We start from the raw sequence: 22,491 nt of genomic DNA on the forward strand, positions 1-22,491 counted from the left end.
ACCCATTCCAAGCTCCTTCCCCAATTGTTTGGTTTGTCCACTGTGGTGCCCGACACACCGTCTGTTTTTAAAACCAAGTACTGAAGCATATGAATCCTCATTTGGCTGCAAGTACTGTGAAAGCCCAGGTTTCTGCCTTGGCTTCTTTTTCCCCAGATTTGTATCTTCATTCCGGGGGTCACTTGGGTATTCCCCCCTTCGTCCCCATTGGACCTGTATTTTCTTTGTGCATTCAAGCAATACTGGGTTCATTCATATGTTACTTATTGTGTGGACTGCAAGTTTACTGAACAGTGTCTCCCAGGCAATTCGTGACAATTGATAGTTTTATTTGTATGCCGCTTGGAGGGAAGAGGCATATACTATATATAATTAATCTTAAAACATTATATACACAAACACACTAGTAAAGTTTTCAAGAAGATTTGAGAGCAATTTAGGCCCCATGTATTCTTTGTTTCTTGTGTAATGTATTGAAATTGGGGAAATATGCCCCACCATTAATGGTGGGAGTTTTTTGACAGGGGGGATGAGATAAATGCATTTTTACTTTTATAGGTAGGGGATTAGGTATCAAATAGAATAAATTTAACACTACTTTCCCTTGGAAACAACATTCAACAAAGATTAGTGGAAAGTGCACTATGCAAAAAAGGGAGGTGCAGGAGACGGCCAGACACAGCCATACAAGTTATGGTTAAAATTTGATAAACAAGAACTCCTCAGGGTTGAGGGCTTCCACTGCACCCCACTAATCAACTGAAAATATATTCAGGCACATGTGCCTCACATAAACAGCAGGGGTCAGCTTATATGAAAGATGTCACAGGTTTATGTCAAAGATGCAGAAAATTTACTTTTATAAGAAACAGTTGAAGGTAGAGTTTGAAATAATTTAAAATATTTTATTTACAGTTTCACATTAAAAGTGTCATCTACAATTTAGCAAAGAAGAAAGCCCATGTACATCCAACCTGCATTCTTTATTTTATTTAACAAAAACATCCAGCATACTGGCAGAAGGTAGTATAGACGTCTGTATCGTTAATAAGATAGACACTCAGATATTTTGGCTTTTATCCTCCTTCCACGTAATAAGTTTAGAAAGTCCTTCTTGGATATACTGAACAGCTATGGCATCCTTCTTCTCCTCTGCCTTTATCAGCGCCTCCCTGAAGATCCGCTCAGCATCCGCCACATGTTCCATCCCTCCTTTATAGAGGCCACAAAGCATAAAAAGATCACACAGAGGAAAGTCTATTTCTACTTCCATTTACCTTAATAAGTGCTCTTTCACTTTCTAAATTCATTTTACAGGAATTTTATCTCCAAAGTTTGTATTACAGTTTTTCTGGGTCCCATGCCATGCTGTCAATGATTTTAAAATAATGATCACATCTCACATGAACTCCTACAATGCACCACTTCAAAAACTGTCAATTTCTTACTGACAAAAATTAGAAGTTCTGGGGCAGTCATCCTGACCCTGACTCTTCACTGTAGTTGATGCAGAACAAGCATTCAGAACAAGGGATTCAGGCTTTACTGGCAGCATGCTGATTCTAGGTCAGCAACTCAAAATAGTGAAACCGTACTAAGGATAACTGCATTAAAGCTGCACCTTTTAAACATAAAAATAGTTTTATCCCCAAAGGTTAGCTCAAAGGCAACTATTATTACAATGCATTCCCTGAAAAAATACATGAATATGTGTATAGTACCATCACATAATAGATAATACAGATAAATATATATATAAAAATATGTTCACAGCATAATATAATCATAGGATTCTCCTGCAGACTACATAAATGATTATGTAGGCTAATAAAAGAAGGGACAGAGGAGTAAAATAAAGGACAAACGAGTGAGGGAGCTGTGCTAGGGAATGGACATTTCCTAGTGCAGTCAAACATACCAACAAGTTCAAATTGCAAGTGAATAAAAGATCATTAAAAGTGGTTGTAAAGGCTCAATGTTTTTTACCTTCATGCAATCTATGCATGAAAGTAAAAAACCTTCTGTGTGCAGTAACTCCCCTTATACTTACCTGAGCCCCATCGAGATCCAGTGATGTGTATGAGAGCCTATATTCTCCAAGGACTCTCCCTCCTCATTGGCTGAGACAGCAGCTAGAGCCATTTGGCTCCCGCTGCTGTCAATCACAGCCAGTGAGCCAATGAGGAGGGGGGGCAAGCCTCAGCTCTGTGTGTGAATGGATACGCAGATCAACAGTTCAGGAGCAAGCCTGCATGAGTGCCCCCATAGCAAGCTGCATGCGCTGCGGGTAGGAGGACGGGGCCAGGAGCAACGGCGGGGGCCCTGAGAAGAGGAGGATCAGGGCTGCTCTGTGAAAAACCACTACACAGAGCAGGCAAGTATACCATGTTTGTTTGTTTTATTTATTTTGTATTGCCTTTTATATCACTTTAATGGAAAGGGAGAATATTGCAAGCAAGCATAAAAAAATACTTGATTTTCCTGTGCTTTAACCTGCACTTTTTTCAGTTCATAACAGGGTCGCTTTCATATGCAACAAACCAATTGCCTGATACTGGAGCATATTAAAGGACCACACAAAATATGCTTTCTGCTCCTATATAGCACACTAACTATTGTTTACCTTGATGCAGGAGAATCGTTGCCATGTTGCTGAGCATGATATGGTGATCTGGATGGTCTGCCTTTTCAGCTAGATCAAGTGCTTGGCTAACAAAGGCGTAAGCTTCATCATAGCGGCCCTGTGCTTCCATCACTGTGGCCAGGTCACTGAGCAGTGTGATGGTCTGCATGACATAAAACATGACTGAGATAGAAAAAAACCTTACTACACAGTTATAATCTTATTCAACAAATACTAACCAAGCTGGGAATCCTAACTAAGAAAGCCAAGTTATGTCTTCTCAATGTAATATAGTTTAGGATATAGGATCCAGATCTGCCTTTTAAGCCTTTATATGCATTTTGCAAGCTTCAGTTGTTAAAGGAACCCTTTCCTGAGAAAGACATAGAGGCTGTCATTTCTGTCTTTGCATTACTAACCCAGAACAAGCATGCGGATAAGTCTTGCATACTTGTTCCAAGCTTTACAAATATTTTCAAGGGGAAGTCATCAAGAGTCATTTCAGTTTCTTTTTCTCCCTCATAAAGCATTATTCAGGTGATAGGACTAAAAAAAAAATATATATTTTCATGCTGTGCCCACAAAGTATGAGTTAACTGCACGTTTTTGTCTAGAGGATTGCTGAGCCAAGATACAGTTAGGTCCATATATATTTGGACACAGGCACAATTTTCATACTTCTGGTTCTGTATGTCACCAGAGTTCATTAAACAAAACAATCTAACATGAATTTGAAGTGCAGACTTTCAGCTTTAATTCAAGGGGTTGAACATAAATATCAAGTACAAATGTTAGGAACTGCAACCATTTTTATACACAGTCCCTCCTTTTTCAGGGGCTCAAATGTAATTGGAAAAATGAATATAATCATAAATAAAATGTTCATTTGTAATATTTTGTTGAGAATCATTTACTGGCAATGACTGCCTGAAGTCTGGAACCCATAGACATTACCAAAGACTGGGATTCCTCCTTTCTGATGCTTTGCAAGGCTCTAACTGCAGCTGTCTTCAGTTGTTCTTTGTTTGTGGGTATATCTGCCTTTAGTTTTGCCTTCAGCAAGTGAAATGCATGCTCAATTGGGTTGAGATCAGGTGATTGACTTGGCCATTGCAGAATATTCCACTTATTTTCCTTCAAAAACTCTTGGGTTTCTTTTGCAGTGTGTTTTGGATCATTGTCCATCTGTACTGTGAAGCACCGTCCAATCAACATTGCTGCATTTGGCTGAATCTGGGCTGACAGTATATCTCTAAACACTGCAGAATTCATCCGGCTGCTTCTGTCACATCATCAATAAACACCAATGAACCAGTGCCACTGGAAGCCATGCATGCCCATGCCATCCCACTGCCTCCACCATGTTTTACAGATGATGTGTGCTTTGGATCATGAGCTGTTCCAAGCCTTCTCCACCCTTTTTTCTTCCCGTTATTCTGGTACAGACTAATCTTAGTTTCATCTGTCTAAAGAATGCTTTTCCAGAACTGGTCTGGCTTTTTTATATGTTTCTTGGCAAAGTCTAATCTGGCTTTTCTATTCTTCAGGCTTATGGATGGTTGGCACCTTGTGGTGAACCCTCTGTATTTGCTCTCGTGAAGTCTTCTCTTGATTGTAGACTTTGACAATGATACGCCCACCTCCTGGAGAGTGTCCTTCACTTGTCTGGATGTTCTGAATGGGGATTCTGTGATCATCCACCACTGCTGTCTTCCATGGACATACATGCTTTTTTATGTTGCTGAGCTCACCAGTGCGTTCTTCTTTCCTCAGAATGTACCAAACTGTTGATTGGCCACTCCTAATGTTGCTGCTATGTCTCTGATGGATTTGTTTAGTTTTTGAAGCCTTAAAATGGCCTGTTTCACTTGCATGGACAGCTCCTTTGAACGCATGAGATAGGTTCACAGCAATAGATTCCAAATGAAAATACCACACTTAGAATAAACTCCAGACCTTTTACCTCCTTAATTGATGAAGAAATAACAAAGGAGTAGCCCACACCTGGTCATGAAACGGCTTTTGATTCAATTGTCCAATTACTTTTGGTCCCTTGAAAAAGGGGGATGGCTACTCTTAAGAGCTGTAATTCCTAAACCCTTCCTCCAATCTGGATATACATACCCTCAAATTAAACCTAAGAGAGTGTGCACTTTCAGCCCATATCCATTATATAACAATAGCCTGTATATGTTTTGGTAAATACCTGAAAAAAACTAAAATTGTGCCTGTGTCCAAATATATATATGGACCTAACTGTATACTCACCTAATCCGCCAATCCTCCCAGTGCAAGACCGGTCCCTGCTGCTCCTGACGCCCCACGCTGGACTGTTCCTGACTTCATCACGCCCATAGACCGGCTGTGGACATAAGGATGGCAGGAACAGTCCACCATGGACTTGGGGGAGTGCCGTTTTCCGCAACAGATTGGGTGAGTACAGGCTCTGTGTTCACCCCTAGACAAAACAAGCAGTTGACCCATGCAGTGTGGAGACAGCCCCACTCCATGGGAAAACAAAATTTTGTCCGAAGTTCTGCTTTAAGGTCACATAAAGGATGATTAGTATTAGAGTTACAGGCAAGGTTATTAAGAGGAATACCTAAGTGCTTCACTTGGACAACTACCAGTGCCAATCTACCAACACTGAAAGTGTCATCACGGAGCCATTTGCACACACAAGTCTCTCTACATAAAGAGTTACATGAAGCATAAAATCTCTGACAGAAGACTAGGTCACCAATATTCTGAAGAGAAAAGAAAGGAACACCTGAAAACATCTGGTCTAAAAGTTTTATTAAGAACTTGCCTAAGGCAGTGACTTACAGAGGTGTTAAACCCAAAAACAAAAATGTATATATTGCAGCTTAGCTATCCTCAGGGCTACGTTCACACTTTAATGGACAGCTGCTGGAGCGATTTACAGCTGTGACAGCTGTCCATTGCAGTAGGGTGCAGTGCATTACACGGCTCCCTTTTTTTTTGTACAAACTTTATTTGAAATGTAGAAAAAAACTACACTTCATTCATGGTGCTGTACAATTGTGTGATTTGTGCTGGGCTGCCATACAGTGCGCTGCGATAAAATGTAAACTGTCTGAATTTTAGCACCGCCCTAGGTCATGTTGCAGTGTGAATGGGACAGATAGGAAACAATTGTTTCCTATGTTCACTTGTGGTAACGGAAGTTTTACAATGCAGTAAAACATTTGTCATCGCACACTGTGTGAATTAGACCTTAATATGGTGGCTGCATTAGTTTGTTCGACTTTGTTTTTTCTAGACTCTCTTTTTTTTTTTGTTTACATGGTGATCCAGCCAGTCACACTCTTCCTGTCATATGGGGGTTCATTTACTGAAACTGGAGAGTGCAAAATCAGACTCTCTCCTGCATAGAAACCAATCAGCTTCTAACCTCAGCTTGTTCAATTAAGCTTTGGCAATACAACCTGGAAGATGATTGGTTTCTGGGCAGAAGTGAGTCTGATTTTGCACTCTCCAGCTTTAGTAAATAAACCCCTTGGTGTCTGCATTCTGGATGGAGGAGCAATGTAGACATCTTTGGACAGCAGCATTGTTAGGGGAGAGGGTAGTGTTAGATGCACAAGCAGATTTTGAACTTAAGCTAACATTTTCAAGCAGCTATAGCAACAGTTTTTTCTTATACTCACCCAACACCTTTCCAGGCTCAGTTTAGCTAAGCTCTGCCTAACCAGTCAATCAATGACCCCTCCTGAAAAAATGTTTTGGATGGTTAAATATTTTATATTTTAATAGCGAATACTGACACCTGTACCAGAATGAGTAGGTGTTAGGTCGGCACACATACTTTTGTTTTTACATTTTTGGTAGATGAGATGTCAGGATAGAGGGTGGGTGGTAGACTGAAAAAAGCTGACATTTTTACTTTACATCTGGTTTAAGTGGCAACAACGAAGAGAAAAACAAAACAAACCAAACCAAAACACAAAACACAATCGATAGGAAAGTCACTATTCTTATGTTATCAGGATAATTCAATCAATCATACTGTATGTGGAAAACTAACATATTCTGAAAACACAACTTTCTAAGGTTTTTAAATGCAAGTTGTATTTTTTAAAAGTTCAAGAAAACCAAAGTCTCACCAAATAGAAAGTAGTATTCTACAGTCAATTTTGTCAAGGTAATCGTACAACATGTGACCCAAGAAAGTCTGGTTTTCTACTGACCTGTGGATGAAGGTCTCCTTGCTCCTCCTTACAGATCTGTAGTGCTTTCTCATACATGACCTGTGCATGTAAAAGCTGTGATTGGCTCACTAGGTAGCGTGCGTATGAATCTAGACACAGACCTAAGAGAAGCCGCGTATTTGTCTTTTCCTCTGCTGCAAGCACAAAAGAAGTTTAAAAAAATTAGTGTACAAAGGCAGAGATATTTATTAAAAAATTACGTGAAAGAAAACACTACCAAGACTGACCAATCAGGAAATTTGTTTAATTTTTTTCAGAGAAAAAAAAAAGAAAAAAAGAAGGAAACCTGAGAACAGAAATTCCTTTGTCCTCGTTTTCCTATATTGTCTAGCAAGCCTTACAATTTTTAAATAAAACACTTAGGCCAGACACAACTGGCATCCATTTTGTAGAATGCCTCCATTTTAGACGTATGAACAGTTAGTTTCAGTGTTGAGTTTCGTTTAACTTCTCGCTCGTTTTCTAAGATTAGTTTCATTTCATTGTAAACGGAACCACCTTATATGGTATCTCTCAGCTATTTGCAGTTTCTGTTCTTCATGTAACTATATTGATAAGAGTGGAATGTTTCATCCTAAGATTAAGCAACACCCACTGAGTTCTGTATAATAGTTCTTGTCATGCATTAAACTTTCAGAGATTTAGCTTGCACACTTTGGTGTCTGGAGCTTTATTTTTCCCGGGCCCGGTGGGGAAAATATGCAAGGGCTACTGACAGAAGTTGATCCTTTTACACAAACTTTTTTTTTTTTAACGCAAAAGAAATGTATAAAAATGCACGTCAAAACACATACTGTAAGATGTATTCAAACAAATGTCATGTCGTGTTTTGATGCAGTTTTCTTTTAAAACATTGGAAAACGCACCCCCAATGTAGAGAGTCATTGTCTCCAAAAACTATATAAGGTTGTATACAGAACCTAATAGGCAAGAAGAAAAAGAAAGGAAAGGAAGAGGAAGGGTAGGTAAAAACATCGGAGAGGGCAGTTGAGAGGCAACTCCCCATGAATGAATTGAATGTACCCTCAATAATGCACATGGGATGTTTCAACTGTATAGTTCAAGGGCCAGTAAGAATCACAGTATATTTATCAGAGTAGAGAAATGTATTCCAGTAAAACCAATTGGGGCAGAATGCTCCTCCTTGCCTTCAACCATTGCAGTAAAGTCTTCCATCCATGTAACCTCATTAATCCTGGCAAGTAGCCCACTGCTTTTACTTGATACCAACTAGAGCTAGGACATACAAGCACCTCTTTTCTCCTACTAATTTTGGAGCGAGGGAGGGGTCTAGTGGCTAGGTTTGATTTCCTCAATTGGAAACAAAAGCAGCACTGAGTGACTGCAGAGTACAGGTACATATGATACAAACACATGCACGTCTATGTACATTTCTGTTAATAAGCTTGTACAGTGGTTGGATAATATAAGGCTGCCATCCATGAACAAGTCAGTGTTCTCTGTGAAATAAAAAAAAAAAAAAAAAAAAATTATGATCGGGCAAGATTTTTAAACCTTTCTCTGCAATAATATATACCAACAACCACCATAACAAGGTGTTCATTATCAACCCCTAGAAGGTCAGAAATGGCAGCCGACAAATGCTGCTCAAAATGGAGAGCACTGCTTATTACTGAACTTACTATATTGCTGTCTTCTTAGATTTGTAAGCAAGTGCCTCTTGACCCCCATACACTGATGTAGGAACTAGTACTGGTAGGAAACCGAAACGCAATACAGAGGTGCATATGGTAAATTATGCAATGCAGTCTTCTATTTTGTTTGCTCTTGTATAACAAAGTCACTTCACCTGTCAATATTTCCTGTGGCAAATCTCTTTCCTTCTTAGTCCTTTCCTCCAAACTCATAATACAGAACTGGTATCCTGCCACTGCCAAGTCCTTCCTGTAGTGGATGAAACACGAACAGTCAGAAAAATTTGCAAGATAATACAGAAAATATTTTTAAGTTGACTTTTCACTTGCTTAAGCGAATGACACAGAAGGAAAGCCAGGCAGGGAAGAGTTCCAGGATCAGGATTTACCCCTCTGTTTCCTCTTGTACCAAATTGTATTGTAACTGTAATGTCTGCCTTCACTTGTAAAGCACTGAGCAAACTGTTGGCGCTATATAAGTCCTGCATTATAATAATAATCTATTAGGTATTTCTGCGTCTTCTCCAGTGGGGAAGAGATTCAAATGTGATTTTTTTTTCAGCCAATAAGGAGGGAGAGTCCCTGGAGAGCTGAGGCTCTCGTGCACATTGCTGGAAGATGATGAGCCTCGGGAAGTATAAGGGGAGGGGGGCTGGGAATGCATGAAGGTAAAAAAAAAAAAAAAAGAAAAAACTTGAGCCTTTACAACCACTTTAAATGTTTCTAGAATAGGGAAGGGGGAGGGGGAAGTCCTCTCTAACAAAAATACTGTTAGTGCTTTCAGATTCTGTCCAACATATATGTTTGGTATCTAAAAATATTTATGACAACTTATCAAAGCAGTAGAAAAGAAAGGTCTTTCTCCTAGTGGGCAGTCTGATTTTCCAAGATAATTAAAAGATAAAACTATTTGAATTTTTAGTAAAAGGCCCCAAGTTATTGTACAGCATGTGACACTGGTATACGTGCAAAAATTTAACCCCTTGCTGCCCATATATGTTTGGTGGCAAAGAGGGTGGACTTTATCACCCACACACTGCACATATTTGTCTATGGGTGGCAGAGGTTTCTGTACAGGGTGCACTCACTGAGCGCTCCCAGCACGGAGACCCGAGAAGTCAAAGACAGCTTTCAATCAATACTAATGATCGGGAACTGGTGGGACTGGTTCCCAATCATATGACCACTGAAAGCAAATCTCAGTGGTCACACAGTTAGGCAGACCTTCTTGCCCCTGGGCAAATAAGCCCAGTTAAAGGGACGCCAGGACAGGTGGAAAACTAATTTTACATAATTTGACTTCTTTTTATTTAGCCAATTAACATATATGTTGTAAACCTGCCTAAATACATTATCACTTCCTCGCAAAAAAATCAGAATTAAGTTAGACCACCCTTTTTCAACCATGGTGCCTTGAGTTTTATTCAGGGGTGCTTTGACAAAATGCCTAAAAATTGTAAACGCCAGCAGGTGGATCAAGCCTGCCTCTTAGTTACACAAAACAATGGGTTTTCATTGTGCACCATCACAACTTTCTAGGCGCATCAGGTGATAAAAAAAAAAAAAAAAACACACCACACACAACATTGGGCACCTGCACAGCATCCCTGCTTTCCCCTTCCCTGCCCCTCTCCATCAGCACTGGAGTAACACTAGCTGAGTGAGAGAGAAAGAGAGAAACTGAGGGAGAAGAAAAACAATGGAATACTAGTCAGTACCAGTTGCGCAAAAGTATATTTTCTTTGGAAGAATAAATCACCTCTAGTTTTGGGGGTCCTACATGTGCAGATGTTGCTGTGTTCTGTAAAACTATTTGTTTAGTGTTTTACATTTTGTATTCTGTGCCTCAAGATTGTGCAGAATTTTAAACGGTGCCTTAAATGAAAAAAGGTTGATAAACACGGAGCTATACACTAATGAATAGACACTGCCCCTTGTAGTGAAAAGTGGCTTTGCACATTGCGAGTTACCTACTGATTTTGAGCAGCGTAGATACTGGCGAGCTTCAGTGAGATCTCAAGAAATGAATTTTCATCCTGGCAAACATAAAAAAAAATTATACTAGTGATAAAACCAAGCATGAGAAACAAGAAGAAAAATAAAAAGTTTACCTGTTTGATTCCACTTTCAAGCATGCCCACCATGGTGCTCTTAAACAACTTTTCAGCCTTAAAAAAAGAACAAAAGGAAAAAAGGAAAAAAAAAAAAGAAAAATCTAACAATTCATTCAGTGAACCACCAGATAAGGGTGTTTATGTTTATGATAGTTGTGATGGTAAGTAAAGTGCACTAAAAACATAAAATGTTTGAACTGTAACATAATACACTGTATGACATCACAGAGGCCCTGTACTCAACACATAAAATGGTCAAAAATGGCAGAATGTGAGATTATTTCTTTTTTTTACATTTTGATGTCCAATCGTTTCTTATTTATAAAGGCAAGTACCTATGTGCTAACTGACATTTTTAAATGCTGCAGCTCAAACATTTGGCAAGCAAGAATCACTAAGGATCCATTTAAACTAGAGCAGTGACTAGCGTTTTTTCGCACAGGAAGAAATCCAGTCACCACTGGGCACACAGAAGACAACTTGTTTTCTAGGTGATCTGTTTGCATTGCAACACATCCCGTAGGTGCGGTGCAGTGCAGTGAGGTGTAATAAAATGCAGACATATTGCACTTTACCGCACCTCACTGGATGACACTGCATGTCACCACACAGCAGTGCAATGCACCCAACTGCTATGCAGTGCCATGAAATGAAGTGTCACTTTGTGCACTATAACATTGACAAAAAAACAAAATGCGCCATTGAGCAACAGGTCCACTCACAATTTTTGTAGCAAAAGAAAAAAAAAATTATACCACAATGTACATGAATGGGTGTTTTTAAAAAAAATAAAAAACAAGCTGTCTGTCTACTTACATTGTCATACTGGCCCCTCAGTAATGCCACATTTGCCATCTAAAGAAGAGAAGATAGAATTATATCCCATAACATAATTTCAGATTAAAGCTAAACTCTGGGCTAAAAGCTAAATAGACATAGGGGAGCGGTTTTACCTACCAAATAATTTGTATTCCTGCCCATCCAGTTCTGAGATTTAAACAACTGTGCCACACTGAATTGAACTGTCTAGAAGGGCAGAAGACCTGATTTTTTTCCTGCTCTAGTTAACGAACATGCAATAAGCAGGTCTTACCCTCCCTGAACTTGTAACTGGACAAGGCAGGGATATGTGGCAGACGAATTAGCTGTCACTCTGCTCTCTCTTCCAGTCAGCATGCCCCTAGTTAGTAAATGAGTACTGCAACACATTGTGTTTATAAATACTGCAAATACTGAATAACTGCATTAATTTTTCTCTATTACATCTGATTGGAGTTTCAAACAAATTCAACCTCACAGAAAGCACTGCGTTCTAATTACAGCAGACTAAGGCAGGTCAAAACTAAAATTAAAGTATAAGTTCACCTTTAAAGTGGTTGCTAAGGCTGAAGGTTTTTTTATCTACATGCATTCTATGCACAAAGGTAAAAAACCTTCAGTATGCAGCTCCCCCCTTATACTTACCCGAACCCAATCTCGATCTAGTGATGTGCACGAGAGCAGCAGCTCTCCTGGGTCTCTCCCTCCTCATTGGCACAGACACAGTAATGGGCACCATTGGCTCCTGCTGAGGTCAATCACAGCTAGAGAGGAGGGAGCAGGGTGTGGGGCTGAGCTGTGCTCTGCGTGTGCAACGTCAGGTTCCGCAAACTCTCCCTCCAACTTTCTGCCCATACCTCCGTGCAGGGCTTTCAGTTTGAAAGCTGGAAGGGGTGTGACTGATCTGCACACTTGCATTTCATTGAAACTACCAGTCCATCTGCCTTGGTGGCAGATGGGACTTGTAGTTTATCCATTCACCGATCCCTATGAATGACTGATGTGGCTGTGTAGGCAGAGTCCCACACAGCTATTTTAAAATGTGACAGCAGCTGCAGGGGAGAAGAACCCTCCCCACTTTCACAGGGAAGAGGCGGATGGGGTGCTGAACAAGTGACATGTTACACCATAAATATGGGTGTAACATGTTCAAAAAGTAAGCTTACAGTATCTTTTAGGCTAGGTTCACTTTGCTGCACCCCGATTTTCAGTGCCATTATGTAGTACAACTTGGAAATAGTTTGCATATTCTTTGCGGCCAAAATCGCATTGGAATAATACCAAAGTAGCACAGGAACCATTTCCAAAACCACACTGTGCAGAGTTACATTGATGTGAACAGGCACTATTGAAAACAACATGATTTCCTTTCTCATGCAATTCTGTGCAACTCAAGTTGCATCTGAAATCACACTAGTGTGAAGAGAGCTTGAGCTAAATCAATTGTGGTGTTTATAGCTTTCCTAGAGGAAATTCCTTTTTTTTTTTCTCAAAGTGCTAGAGGTCTTCTGGAATCTGATCTAAACACACAGGCGACACTACATAGAAGTGAGCATGATGATCTGCACCAGCCTGTGTTCACAGTAAAACGTTCTAGTACTTGGGATATATAACATTTTATTTTTTCTCAAAGAAAACAGAGATGTACCAGATCATAAGTGTAAATAATGGCACGCTTGCTTTTGCTTTCCTGAGCCAGATGAAGAATCTTATGCAAAATCTCTTCTGCTTCATCCATCTCACCTTTCACAATGCTGAGCTAGATCAAAACACAGGAAAAGTAAAATAATAATTTTTGGTTATGTTGCAGCAAGGCAAAGCAACAGGCTCACATTGTAGCGGAACTCTTTTGCAGACCACTTTTTTGCAATTCAAACTCAGGAGGCTGCCATAATTAAAAAAAACCCCAAAAAAAACCCCATAAATAAAAGCAGAATTTGCTGCCATATTCCCCTTCAGTGTGGAGCTGACCCCAGCAGTATTAATATTCTACCACTTGCCTTCCAGGCTGTATGACAGTCAGCTTTTTTCAACCTACTTCTCTGAGCCCAGGCTGTCATGGACCCGCCCCTAGGGAGACATCATCTCACTGGCCTGTGCTCAGAATACTACTGCACTGAATGGGACTCACACATCAATTCTTGAGCACCATTAAGTGCAGGATTATGGAACAATCACCCCCCTCCCCCTTCCCCTACGGCAGCCACTGAAACAGGAGAAACCCATGTCATCAGAGCAGCTTACAGAACCTGGGAAATGCCCCACTCTCCAGCAAAATACGTTGACTATTCTTTAATTTCCCAACTGCTTTCCCTCATTTAGATGTCACTAGTGAGAAATAAGCTGAGCTAACACAGGGCAGAGCCCTCACATGTGACAGAGCTTGGCGACAAACCAAGAACCAGTGTGATCATGAAAGATAAAGTGACTATGTGCTGCCGTGGAGAACCTACTGCTTTACTCAACATGGGCAAAGTCCCAGTGATCTGCTTTTGGTTTCGTTAAAAGAAAAAAAATTCCATAATGCTTTACTCACATCACTTGCCTGTAATGAAGGATGTCTCATGCTGTGCTTGCAGTTGGATGCTGGTGAAATTGTTGGTGCAGGGATGCCTGTTCTCTTCCTGTCTCTAAACTTCCAGAGCTGTGATGGGTAACAGCTTTGGGTCTTCAGGCAGAACCGCAGTGCAGATAGTCCAACAGGACACACCCCCTCCTTCCTTCTCCTTTGAGAAATGATCCTTCATTAGGGAGAGCCTGATTAGTCACAGAATTCACTGTCGCAGCAATACAGATGGTCCCTATCTGACCACTGAAGCTGGTAACCATTGCAGCCCTACAAGTTCAGAGACAGGAAGAGGACAGAAGAATAAACCTCCTTTGCTTAGGAGTGGTGTACAGGCAAGTGGAAAGTCCAGATTCTTGGCTGTTCAGTGGCTAGCCCAGGCCTTGCTGTCCTCTAAGGGTTGGGGATACCCACGAAGAAGACTGGAAAACAAGGAACAGAGGGAACACCAGCCTTGCGCATTAGCTTTGACAGCTTTATTAAATAGAATAAAATGTATATCCTCACAAACACTTCATGTATACGGGCATATCAGACTCCACGATGCAAATGCACTTAAAGCATCTCGGTCATACTGGCAAGTCCCAACTACAGTTGGGACATCCAAAAGGTTGACGTATTTTGAGGGGGGAATCCCCTCTTCCTCAGAACTAAGGAAGAGGGGATCTCCCCTCGAAACGCGTCAGCCTTTTGGATGGTCCAACTGTAGTTGGGACTTGCCTGTATGACCAAGATGCCTTAAGTGCATCGTGGACTCCGATATGCCCGTATACAGGAAGAGGACAGACATCCCTGCACAAATAGATTTCTCTAGGATCCAGCTGCCCGCACAGCATGGGATATACTTCATTACCTGTAAGTATTGTTAATAAAGCTATAGGGCTTTTGTTTTAGCTAAACTTGAATCTTTTTCCTGAAAAACCCCCCCCCAAAAAACAGTAAAATCATTAAACTAATTTCAGGATTAAAAACCACATATTACCTTCTAAAAATGTAAGGCGACAGCTGACCCATTACTGTGTGATCTGTTTTAATTTCAAATCTCCAGTCCCAAAAAACACCATATAATATAGTGTCCTGACGATTTCCCTTTCATGTACAGTGCCTTGCAAAAGTAACCATACACCTTGAAATTTTCCACATTTTGTCATGTTATAACCAAAAATGTAAATGTATTTTATTGGGATTTTATGTGATAGACCAACACAAAGTGGCACATAATTGTGAAGTGGAAAGAAAATGATAAATGGTTTTCAAAATTTTTTACAAATAAACATCTGAAAAGTGTGGCGTCTATTTGTATTCAGCCCCCTTTACTCTGATACCCCTATCTAAAATCTAGTGGAACCAATTGCCTTCAGAAATCACCTAATTAGTAATCAGTCCACCTGAGTGTAATTTTATCTCAGAATAAATACAGCTGTTCTGTGAAGCCCTCAGAGGTTTGTTAGAGAACAATATTGAACAAACAGCATCATGAAGGCCAAGGAACACACCAGACAGGTCTGGGATAAAGTTGTGGATACGTTTAAAGGAGGGTTAGGTTACAAAAAATATATCCCAAGCTTTGAACATCTCACAGAGCACTGTTCAATCCATCATCTGAAAATGGAAAGAGTATGGCACAACTGCAAGCCTACCAAGACATTGCCGCCCAGCTAAACTGACAGGCCGGGCAAGGAGAGCATTAATCAGAGAAGCAGCTAAGAGGCCCATGGTAACTCTGGAGGAGCTGCAGAGATCCACAGCTCAGGTGGGAAAATCTGTCCATAGGACAATTATTAGTCATGCGTTCCACAAATCTGGCCTTTATGGAAGAATGGCAAGAAGAAAGCCATTGTTGAAGGAAAGCCATAAATAGTCCTGTTTGCAGTTTGCGAGAAGCCATGTGGGGGACACAGCAAACACGTGGAAGAAGGAGCTCTGGTCAGATGAGACCAAAATTGAACTTTTTGGACTAAAAGCAAAACGCTATGTGTGGCGGACAACTAACATTACATATCACCCTGAACATACCATCCCCACTGTGAAACATGGTGATGGCAGCATCATGTTGTGGGGATGCTTTTCTTCAGCAGGGACAGGGAAGCTGGTGAGAGTTGACGGGAAGATGGATGGAGCCAAATACAGTGCAATCTTAGAAGAAAACCTGTTAGAGTCTGCAAAAGACTTGAAACTGGGGTGGAGGTTCAGCCAGAGCACAATGGAATGGTTTAGATCAGGGGTCTCCAAACTTTTCAAAGGGCCAGTTTACTGTCCTTTAGACTTTAGGGGGGCTGGAATGTGGCCAGTGGGGATAGAAAATGTCCTGGGCCCAGTGAGAATAAACATTGCTGCAGGGTTGGTGGTCAGTAGGCCATTCCCTATTAGTATCAGTGGGAGGTATAATACCCCATCGTTGGCATCAGTAGGAGGTATAGTACCCCACCACTTGTATCAATTAAGGAAATAGTGGCCCGTTGGTGGTGTCAGTGGGAGGAATAGTGCCCCAGCATTGATACTAGTTAGAAGAATAGTGCTCCATCATTAGCATCACTGGCAGGAATTATGACATACTGCTGGTGTCAAAGGGAGGAATAGTGCCTCATGTCATTGGGAGGAATAGTGCCCCAAGGGCCAGACAAAGGCTAGGAAAGGGCCGCATCTGGCCCTCAGGCCACAGTTTGGAGACCACTGGTTTAGATCAAAGCATATTCATGTGTTAGAATGGCCCAGTCAAAGTCCAGGCCCAATTCCAACTGAGAATCTGTGGCAAGACTTGAAAATTGTTGTTCACAGACGCTCTCCATCCAATCTGACAGAGCTTGAGCTATTTCGCAAAGAAGAATCGGCAAAAATGTCACTCTCTAGATGTGCAAAGCTGGTAGAGACATCCCCAAAAAGACTTGCAGCTGTAATTGCAGTGAAAGGTGATTCTACAAAGTGACTCGGGGGGGCTGAATACAAATGCATGTAATACTTTTCACATATTTATTTGTCAAAAATTTTGAAAACCATTTATCATTTTCCTTCCACTTCACAATTATGTGCCACTTTGTGTCGGTCTATCACAAAAAATCCCAATAAAATATATTTACGTTTTTGGTTGTAACATGACAAAATGTGGAAAACTTCAAGGGGTATGAATACTTTTTCAAGGTACTGTATATAACTCATGGAAACATGAAAGTGTGCATACATAAATTAACATATATCACAATCACATATATTGTATTCAAAACAAATAAAAGGTTTGCCACCCCTAAATTCCATCTCACCTTGGCCTTCTTCAACATGTAAACTATCTGTTGTTCTGACTCAGAAAGGTCTTCATCCTCCTCACGAAGTTTAGAGAAAATAGAAAATGCTGAAAATCATAAGTAACAGAAACAGTTAGGATTGGAAATGTTTGGAAATTCCTCATCTGCTTCTTATATCTGCATGCTGAAAAAAAACGAGTGGCCTCCTCTAGTCTTCTGTAAGCAACAGTATGTCCCTTGTCCTGCTGCTTCTTACAGTATTCATCAAATTGTCCAGGCATTCCGATACTACCAAGATCACAAAACTGCTTTGACTTCGTTGACCAACAAGTGATGTTCCAGATAAAATGTGACAATTGATGCTTTAGGTCCAAGCAATGGTGTCAGACTTTTAATTGAAGCCCAGCAATGAAAGGGACACTCCTGACAAGAGGTAGAGAGATAGGAACTCCCGAGATCGACCTAGCCTCCAGAGTATTTCAGAGGCACAATAAATAGTTTGCAGATTATACCCATTGGCATTCACCCAATGATAAAATCAGCTCTAGGTGGACCTGACCTTTAAGACAGTACAAAGCCTTTACAAATTTTTTTTGGGAAGTGTGGTTGATTAGATAAACCCACAAGTTCCCTCTAAATTATGGCTGCATTGAGCTGGGTGTAATTCAGCTACAGCAGAACACAGTAGTACTTTCATCCTGTGAAGTGGAAGCCAGTTCTGCCATCACAGCACTAAAGCAAACCGTACACGGCCAGTTTAGGACAACGTCCATTATTTCAATTACTGATTTGGAAACCTCATAGCAGAGTCTTAAAATTCACTTATTGCCTCAAAGTGCTGAGGGAAACTATCAGTGCTGAAATCACTATCAGTACAAAAAAACAAGACTCACCTCAGCAAACCAGATTACCTTGAGGAAAAGAAGTGAGCCACGGAACACAAGCGGGAAACTCAAATATAAGAATATATTTTATTTATTATTTTTGAGGAAGAAGTACAGCAGATCACGTTCCATGTTTCCGTGTGTGTAGCTCAACATGCCCTCCTATTTTGCAAAAAGCTAGACTGAATGTAATTTTGAAGCTTTATTAATAAAACAGGGTGGATGAAACCATTAGGAAAAAACAGATGAGAAATACATATAATCAATGTAAAACCATACAGAAAACACAATCAATGCAGTAAAGCATGCTTGTTTGCTTATTGTGGAACCTAAAGGGTTATTCCTCTGCATTGTGTAAAAGGATGTTAATCTTGTCTTCTCTGATCCTCCCCTTCTCCTACGTCCCCAATTCATCTGCTGATAGTACAGAGCCCTAGGAGTCACTCTGCACATGCTCAGCTTGTGTGTTTTGCTGCATAGTTTTTTTTTCTTCTTTGGAAGAGTACATGTAATCAGCACAGGGCCAATCAGCACTGTCCAGACAGAGGGTCAAGGGTTATGCAGCCTCATAGGACAGTCAGAGCAGAATGAAAACTCCAACAAGCTTTAACCAGTGCTCAGCTGGACACTGATTGAAGTCACAAGACTGCTATATATTGCTGATGAGAAAAGGTATTTAGCAGTATACATTTACTAAAATAATTGCATTTCCATGTTCTGTGTACTGTGGGAGACCAGATATAGTGAATGCCGGGTCCTGGGATTAGTAATACTTTAACTTATCTAAACAGTCTCTTCAAAACAGTAAATTTATCACTGGCTCCATCTAGTGTTAAAATTTGATATTGCAAGCAGGACAGGCATAAAATTTTCCCATTGGAGGGAGAACACATTGCTTCCGGGTCAGTAAGAGGAACATCCCTTCACTGGCCTCCCTCCTCTCTACCCAGTAGCACCAACCATGCTCACCCCAGGTCCGCTAATAGGCATGCGGAGCCCGGGAAGCATGGTGGGGGCGCCGCCGTTCCCAGTGTATGTGGAAGTGATGGAGCGTCTACGCAGATCGCTTCCAAACAACACCCAACTCATCAGATTTATATACAGTGTGTATAAAACCCCCGCTGCCACCTCCATACAACGTAAGCTGGTGGCAGCGAACGGGTTATAGCATACCTTCACTCCCCAGAGTCACTTTAGTTTTCTGGACTCCCTCCCCCCTCTGCAACCTAAATTTGGTTTATTAAAACAGACCTTCACCCTAAACTTAACTTCCAAATGAACTGCCTCCTCTCTTTCCTTAAATTGGATACTTTTTCATTTTTTTATTCTCTAAACATCTATCATGTTGCAAAGCAGCACTTCCGCATTTCTCGCCAGAGAATGAGGTTTAGGTTCCATCCCCGGGCCAACAGTCTTGTAGCACATTTGCACACATGCAGGTTTTTTCCCGGACATCTTCGCAGATGGATAGCACGGAAGTCTGAAAATGTCCCCATACTTGCACACCTGCGGGAAACATCCTGCATGCGCACTAATGTGCAAAGTGGCTCTACCAGAACCTGATGTGCAGGTGCCATAATGACAGCTGTGGGGGGGGGGGGGTAGCAAACAGACAGAGGACTGAAGTTCCTCTTTAGTAGGTTTTTTTTTTTTTCAGCCCTGCTGCCATTCTTGCTAAGGCGAGGGTGACGTGTCCCTTCTGCCTCAGGATTACCACGTGATATATCCCAGGAGGCAGTAGGAGTGGGACAAACAGCAGGCCAATGGGTGTACCTGGCAAGTATCATCAGGGGGCTGGATGCCTGACCACAGAACAGGCCGGAGATGGACTGAGATGGCCACACAGGACCCAGGATATGGTACCTGATCAGCAGATTGCTGTAGGACTCTGAATTAGGGTTGTCACCTCATCCCTTTAAAATGAATCACATGGTACTTGCACAGGTTCTGTGGCTGATTAAGATGGTCATTCACTTAGTGCCTTATCTGCATTTAATTAGCCTGAGAACCTGTGTAGTTAACGTGTTCTGTTTTAAAGGGAGGAGGTGGCAACTAGGGATGCACCGATGTATTGGCGGCCAAAAACTGTGTTATCGCCATTTTTCTGATAGGAAAAAAGCTGCCGATACATGCAAAATCGCGTCTCATAGACTTTCATGCAAGAACGCCCCCTAGTGACTTCAATGCAAAGTCGTGTCTCAGACTTTCATTCAAAGTTGCGTTCCTATTCACTTCGATGCAAAAACGCCCCCTAGAGATTTCAGCGCAAAATCCTGTCTCAAAGACATTCATGCAAAAATGTTCTCTAGTGACTTCAATGCAAAATTGCATCTCATAGACTTTCATGCAAAGTTGCATTCCTATTCACTTCAATGCAAAAATGACCCCTAATGATTTCAATGCAAAATCGTATCTCATAAACTTTTGTGCAAAGTTGCGTCCCTATTTACTTCACTGCGAAAACGCCCCCTAGTGACTTCAATGCAAAATTGCGTCTCATAGACTTTTAAGCAAAGTTGCATTCCTATTCACTTCAATGCAAAAATGACCCCTAGTGATTTCAATGCAAAATCGTATCTCATAAACTTTTGTGCAAAGTTGCGTCCCTATTCACTTCAATGCAAAATGCCCCCTAGTGACCTCACTACATATTCCCATCTCAAAGACATTCAATGCAAAATTGCATCTCATAGACTTTCGTGCAAAGTTGCATTCCATTTCACTTTATTGTAAAAAACACCTGCTAGTGACTTCAATGCAAAATTGCGTCTCATAGACTTTCATGCAAAGTTGCATTCCTATTCACTTCAATGCAAAAATGCCCCCTAGTGACTTCAATGCAAAATCGAGTCTCCTAGACTTTCATCTTTCATGCAAAGTTGCATTCCTATCCACTTCAATGTAAAAACGCCCCCTATTGACTTCAATGCAAAATCGCGTCTCACAGACTTTCGTGCAAGGTTGCATTCCTATTCACTTCAATGTAAAAACGCCTCCTAGTGACTTCAATGCAAAATTGTGTCTCAGAATTTCATACAAAATTGCATTCCTATTCACTTCAATGCAAAAATGCCCCCTAGTGACTTCAATGCAAAAATCACATCTCATAGACTTTCATGCAAAAGCGCCCCCTAGTGACTTCAGTGCAAAATTGCATCTCATAGACTTTCATGCAGTTACATTCCTATTCACTTCAATGCAAAATCACCCTCTAGTGACTTGAATGAAAAAAATCGCATAACATTGACTTTCATGTAAAGTCGCGACCCTATTGAGTTGCAATGTAAAAATGCCCCCTAGTGAATTCAATGCAAAATTGCCAGCCACATACATTGAATTTTTTTAAAAATTGTAAAGACTGTCCATTTCGGTTTTTGGGCCAAGTGCATCCTGAATTTTTGGTTTCGTACCAGAATTTTCATTGCACCAATAACAACCTCTGAAGCTCCTTTCTAATTGATAGGATGGAGAAAAAGTGTGTGTGTTTTGGTGGCACCTACATGAATGTAACTCTACATCAGCATGTACTATACTAATATGGTCAGCAGGGGGCCCTGTATTTGGGGGACACACAGGCCAGGCTCACCTGCGGCACTCATCAGGATAAATGGAGGACGCAGGTTGCCGCCACGTGATCCTGCGCTCATTGTACACAGAGGTGAGCTCCTGCTGTGCCAGCCTGGTAGACCCCGTGCTCGAGCTCCTCCCCATCTCCCGCCGACAGTCAGTACACAGCGCACAGCTGCTCCCCGTATGACAGCCCTGGACAAATTCCCCAAACTCCACACCGTCCTGACACTCATCGTCCTGGCCGGTGCTCTGTTATCAGGTGATTTTCAGACTAGTCATGTGATCAGGGAGCCAATAAGTTCTGCATAAGATTCGCTGGCGGCCATCTTGAGTCAGGGAAAGGTCTCAGGCTGGTATATAGATTTATAGCATGTAACGTATGATTTCCATTATCTGGCGCTGGAAATTGTCCATGCACTGGCTTCACTAAGCACCATGAAAAGGCCATAGCCATTTCACCTGCATGCTTTATATCTGCATTAAGTGGACTAAACTAATGCCTATATTGTGTTTGCCAGAAAACATCCAAGGCATAGTTCACCTTTACCAAAAATCCGCCAATGCGGATAAGGGGTGTCTGTAGATACAATCAAGGGCAGCTTTGAACAAAGTTGAATAATGCTCTTGCTATAGGTGTACGCCATTTATGTACCTCATGAAGCTTGCCTCCTATGGCCAGAGCCATAGTAAAACCTTCAGGGCCCCTGTGGAAGAAACCATGAAGGGCCCCCCCAACCCTTCCCTCTGAGCCCTGGGCCCTTGATTACTGTCCCACAGCAGGACCCTTTC

At 41.3% G+C, this 22,491-nt stretch overlaps 1 protein-coding gene across 1 annotated transcript; it reads right to left on the reverse strand.

Annotated features, from left to right (window-relative positions):
• Positions 1–891: 891 nt before the first annotated feature.
• On the reverse strand, positions 892–21,971 carry TTC19 (tetratricopeptide repeat domain 19). The gene is made up of 10 exons (XM_089685727.1): positions 21,719–21,971; positions 17,267–17,355; positions 13,092–13,202; positions 11,441–11,479; positions 10,622–10,678; positions 10,485–10,546; positions 8,666–8,760; positions 6,835–6,989; positions 2,624–2,786; positions 892–1,212 (listed from the first exon to the last, which is right to left on the reverse strand). The coding sequence occupies exons 1-10, from the start codon at positions 21,933–21,935 to the stop codon at positions 1,061–1,063; spliced, it is 1,140 nt and encodes a 379-aa protein (XP_089541853.1). The 5' UTR covers positions 21,936–21,971; the 3' UTR covers positions 892–1,060.
• Positions 21,972–22,491: the final 520 nt, after the last annotated feature.

The sequence above is a fragment of the Staurois parvus genome, unplaced genomic scaffold (genome assembly GCF_062004578.1).
Source record: "Staurois parvus isolate SC_StPar_1 unplaced genomic scaffold, SC_StPar_1.0 ptg000382l, whole genome shotgun sequence".
NCBI classification, from domain to species: domain Eukaryota; kingdom Metazoa; phylum Chordata; class Amphibia; order Anura; family Ranidae; genus Staurois; species Staurois parvus.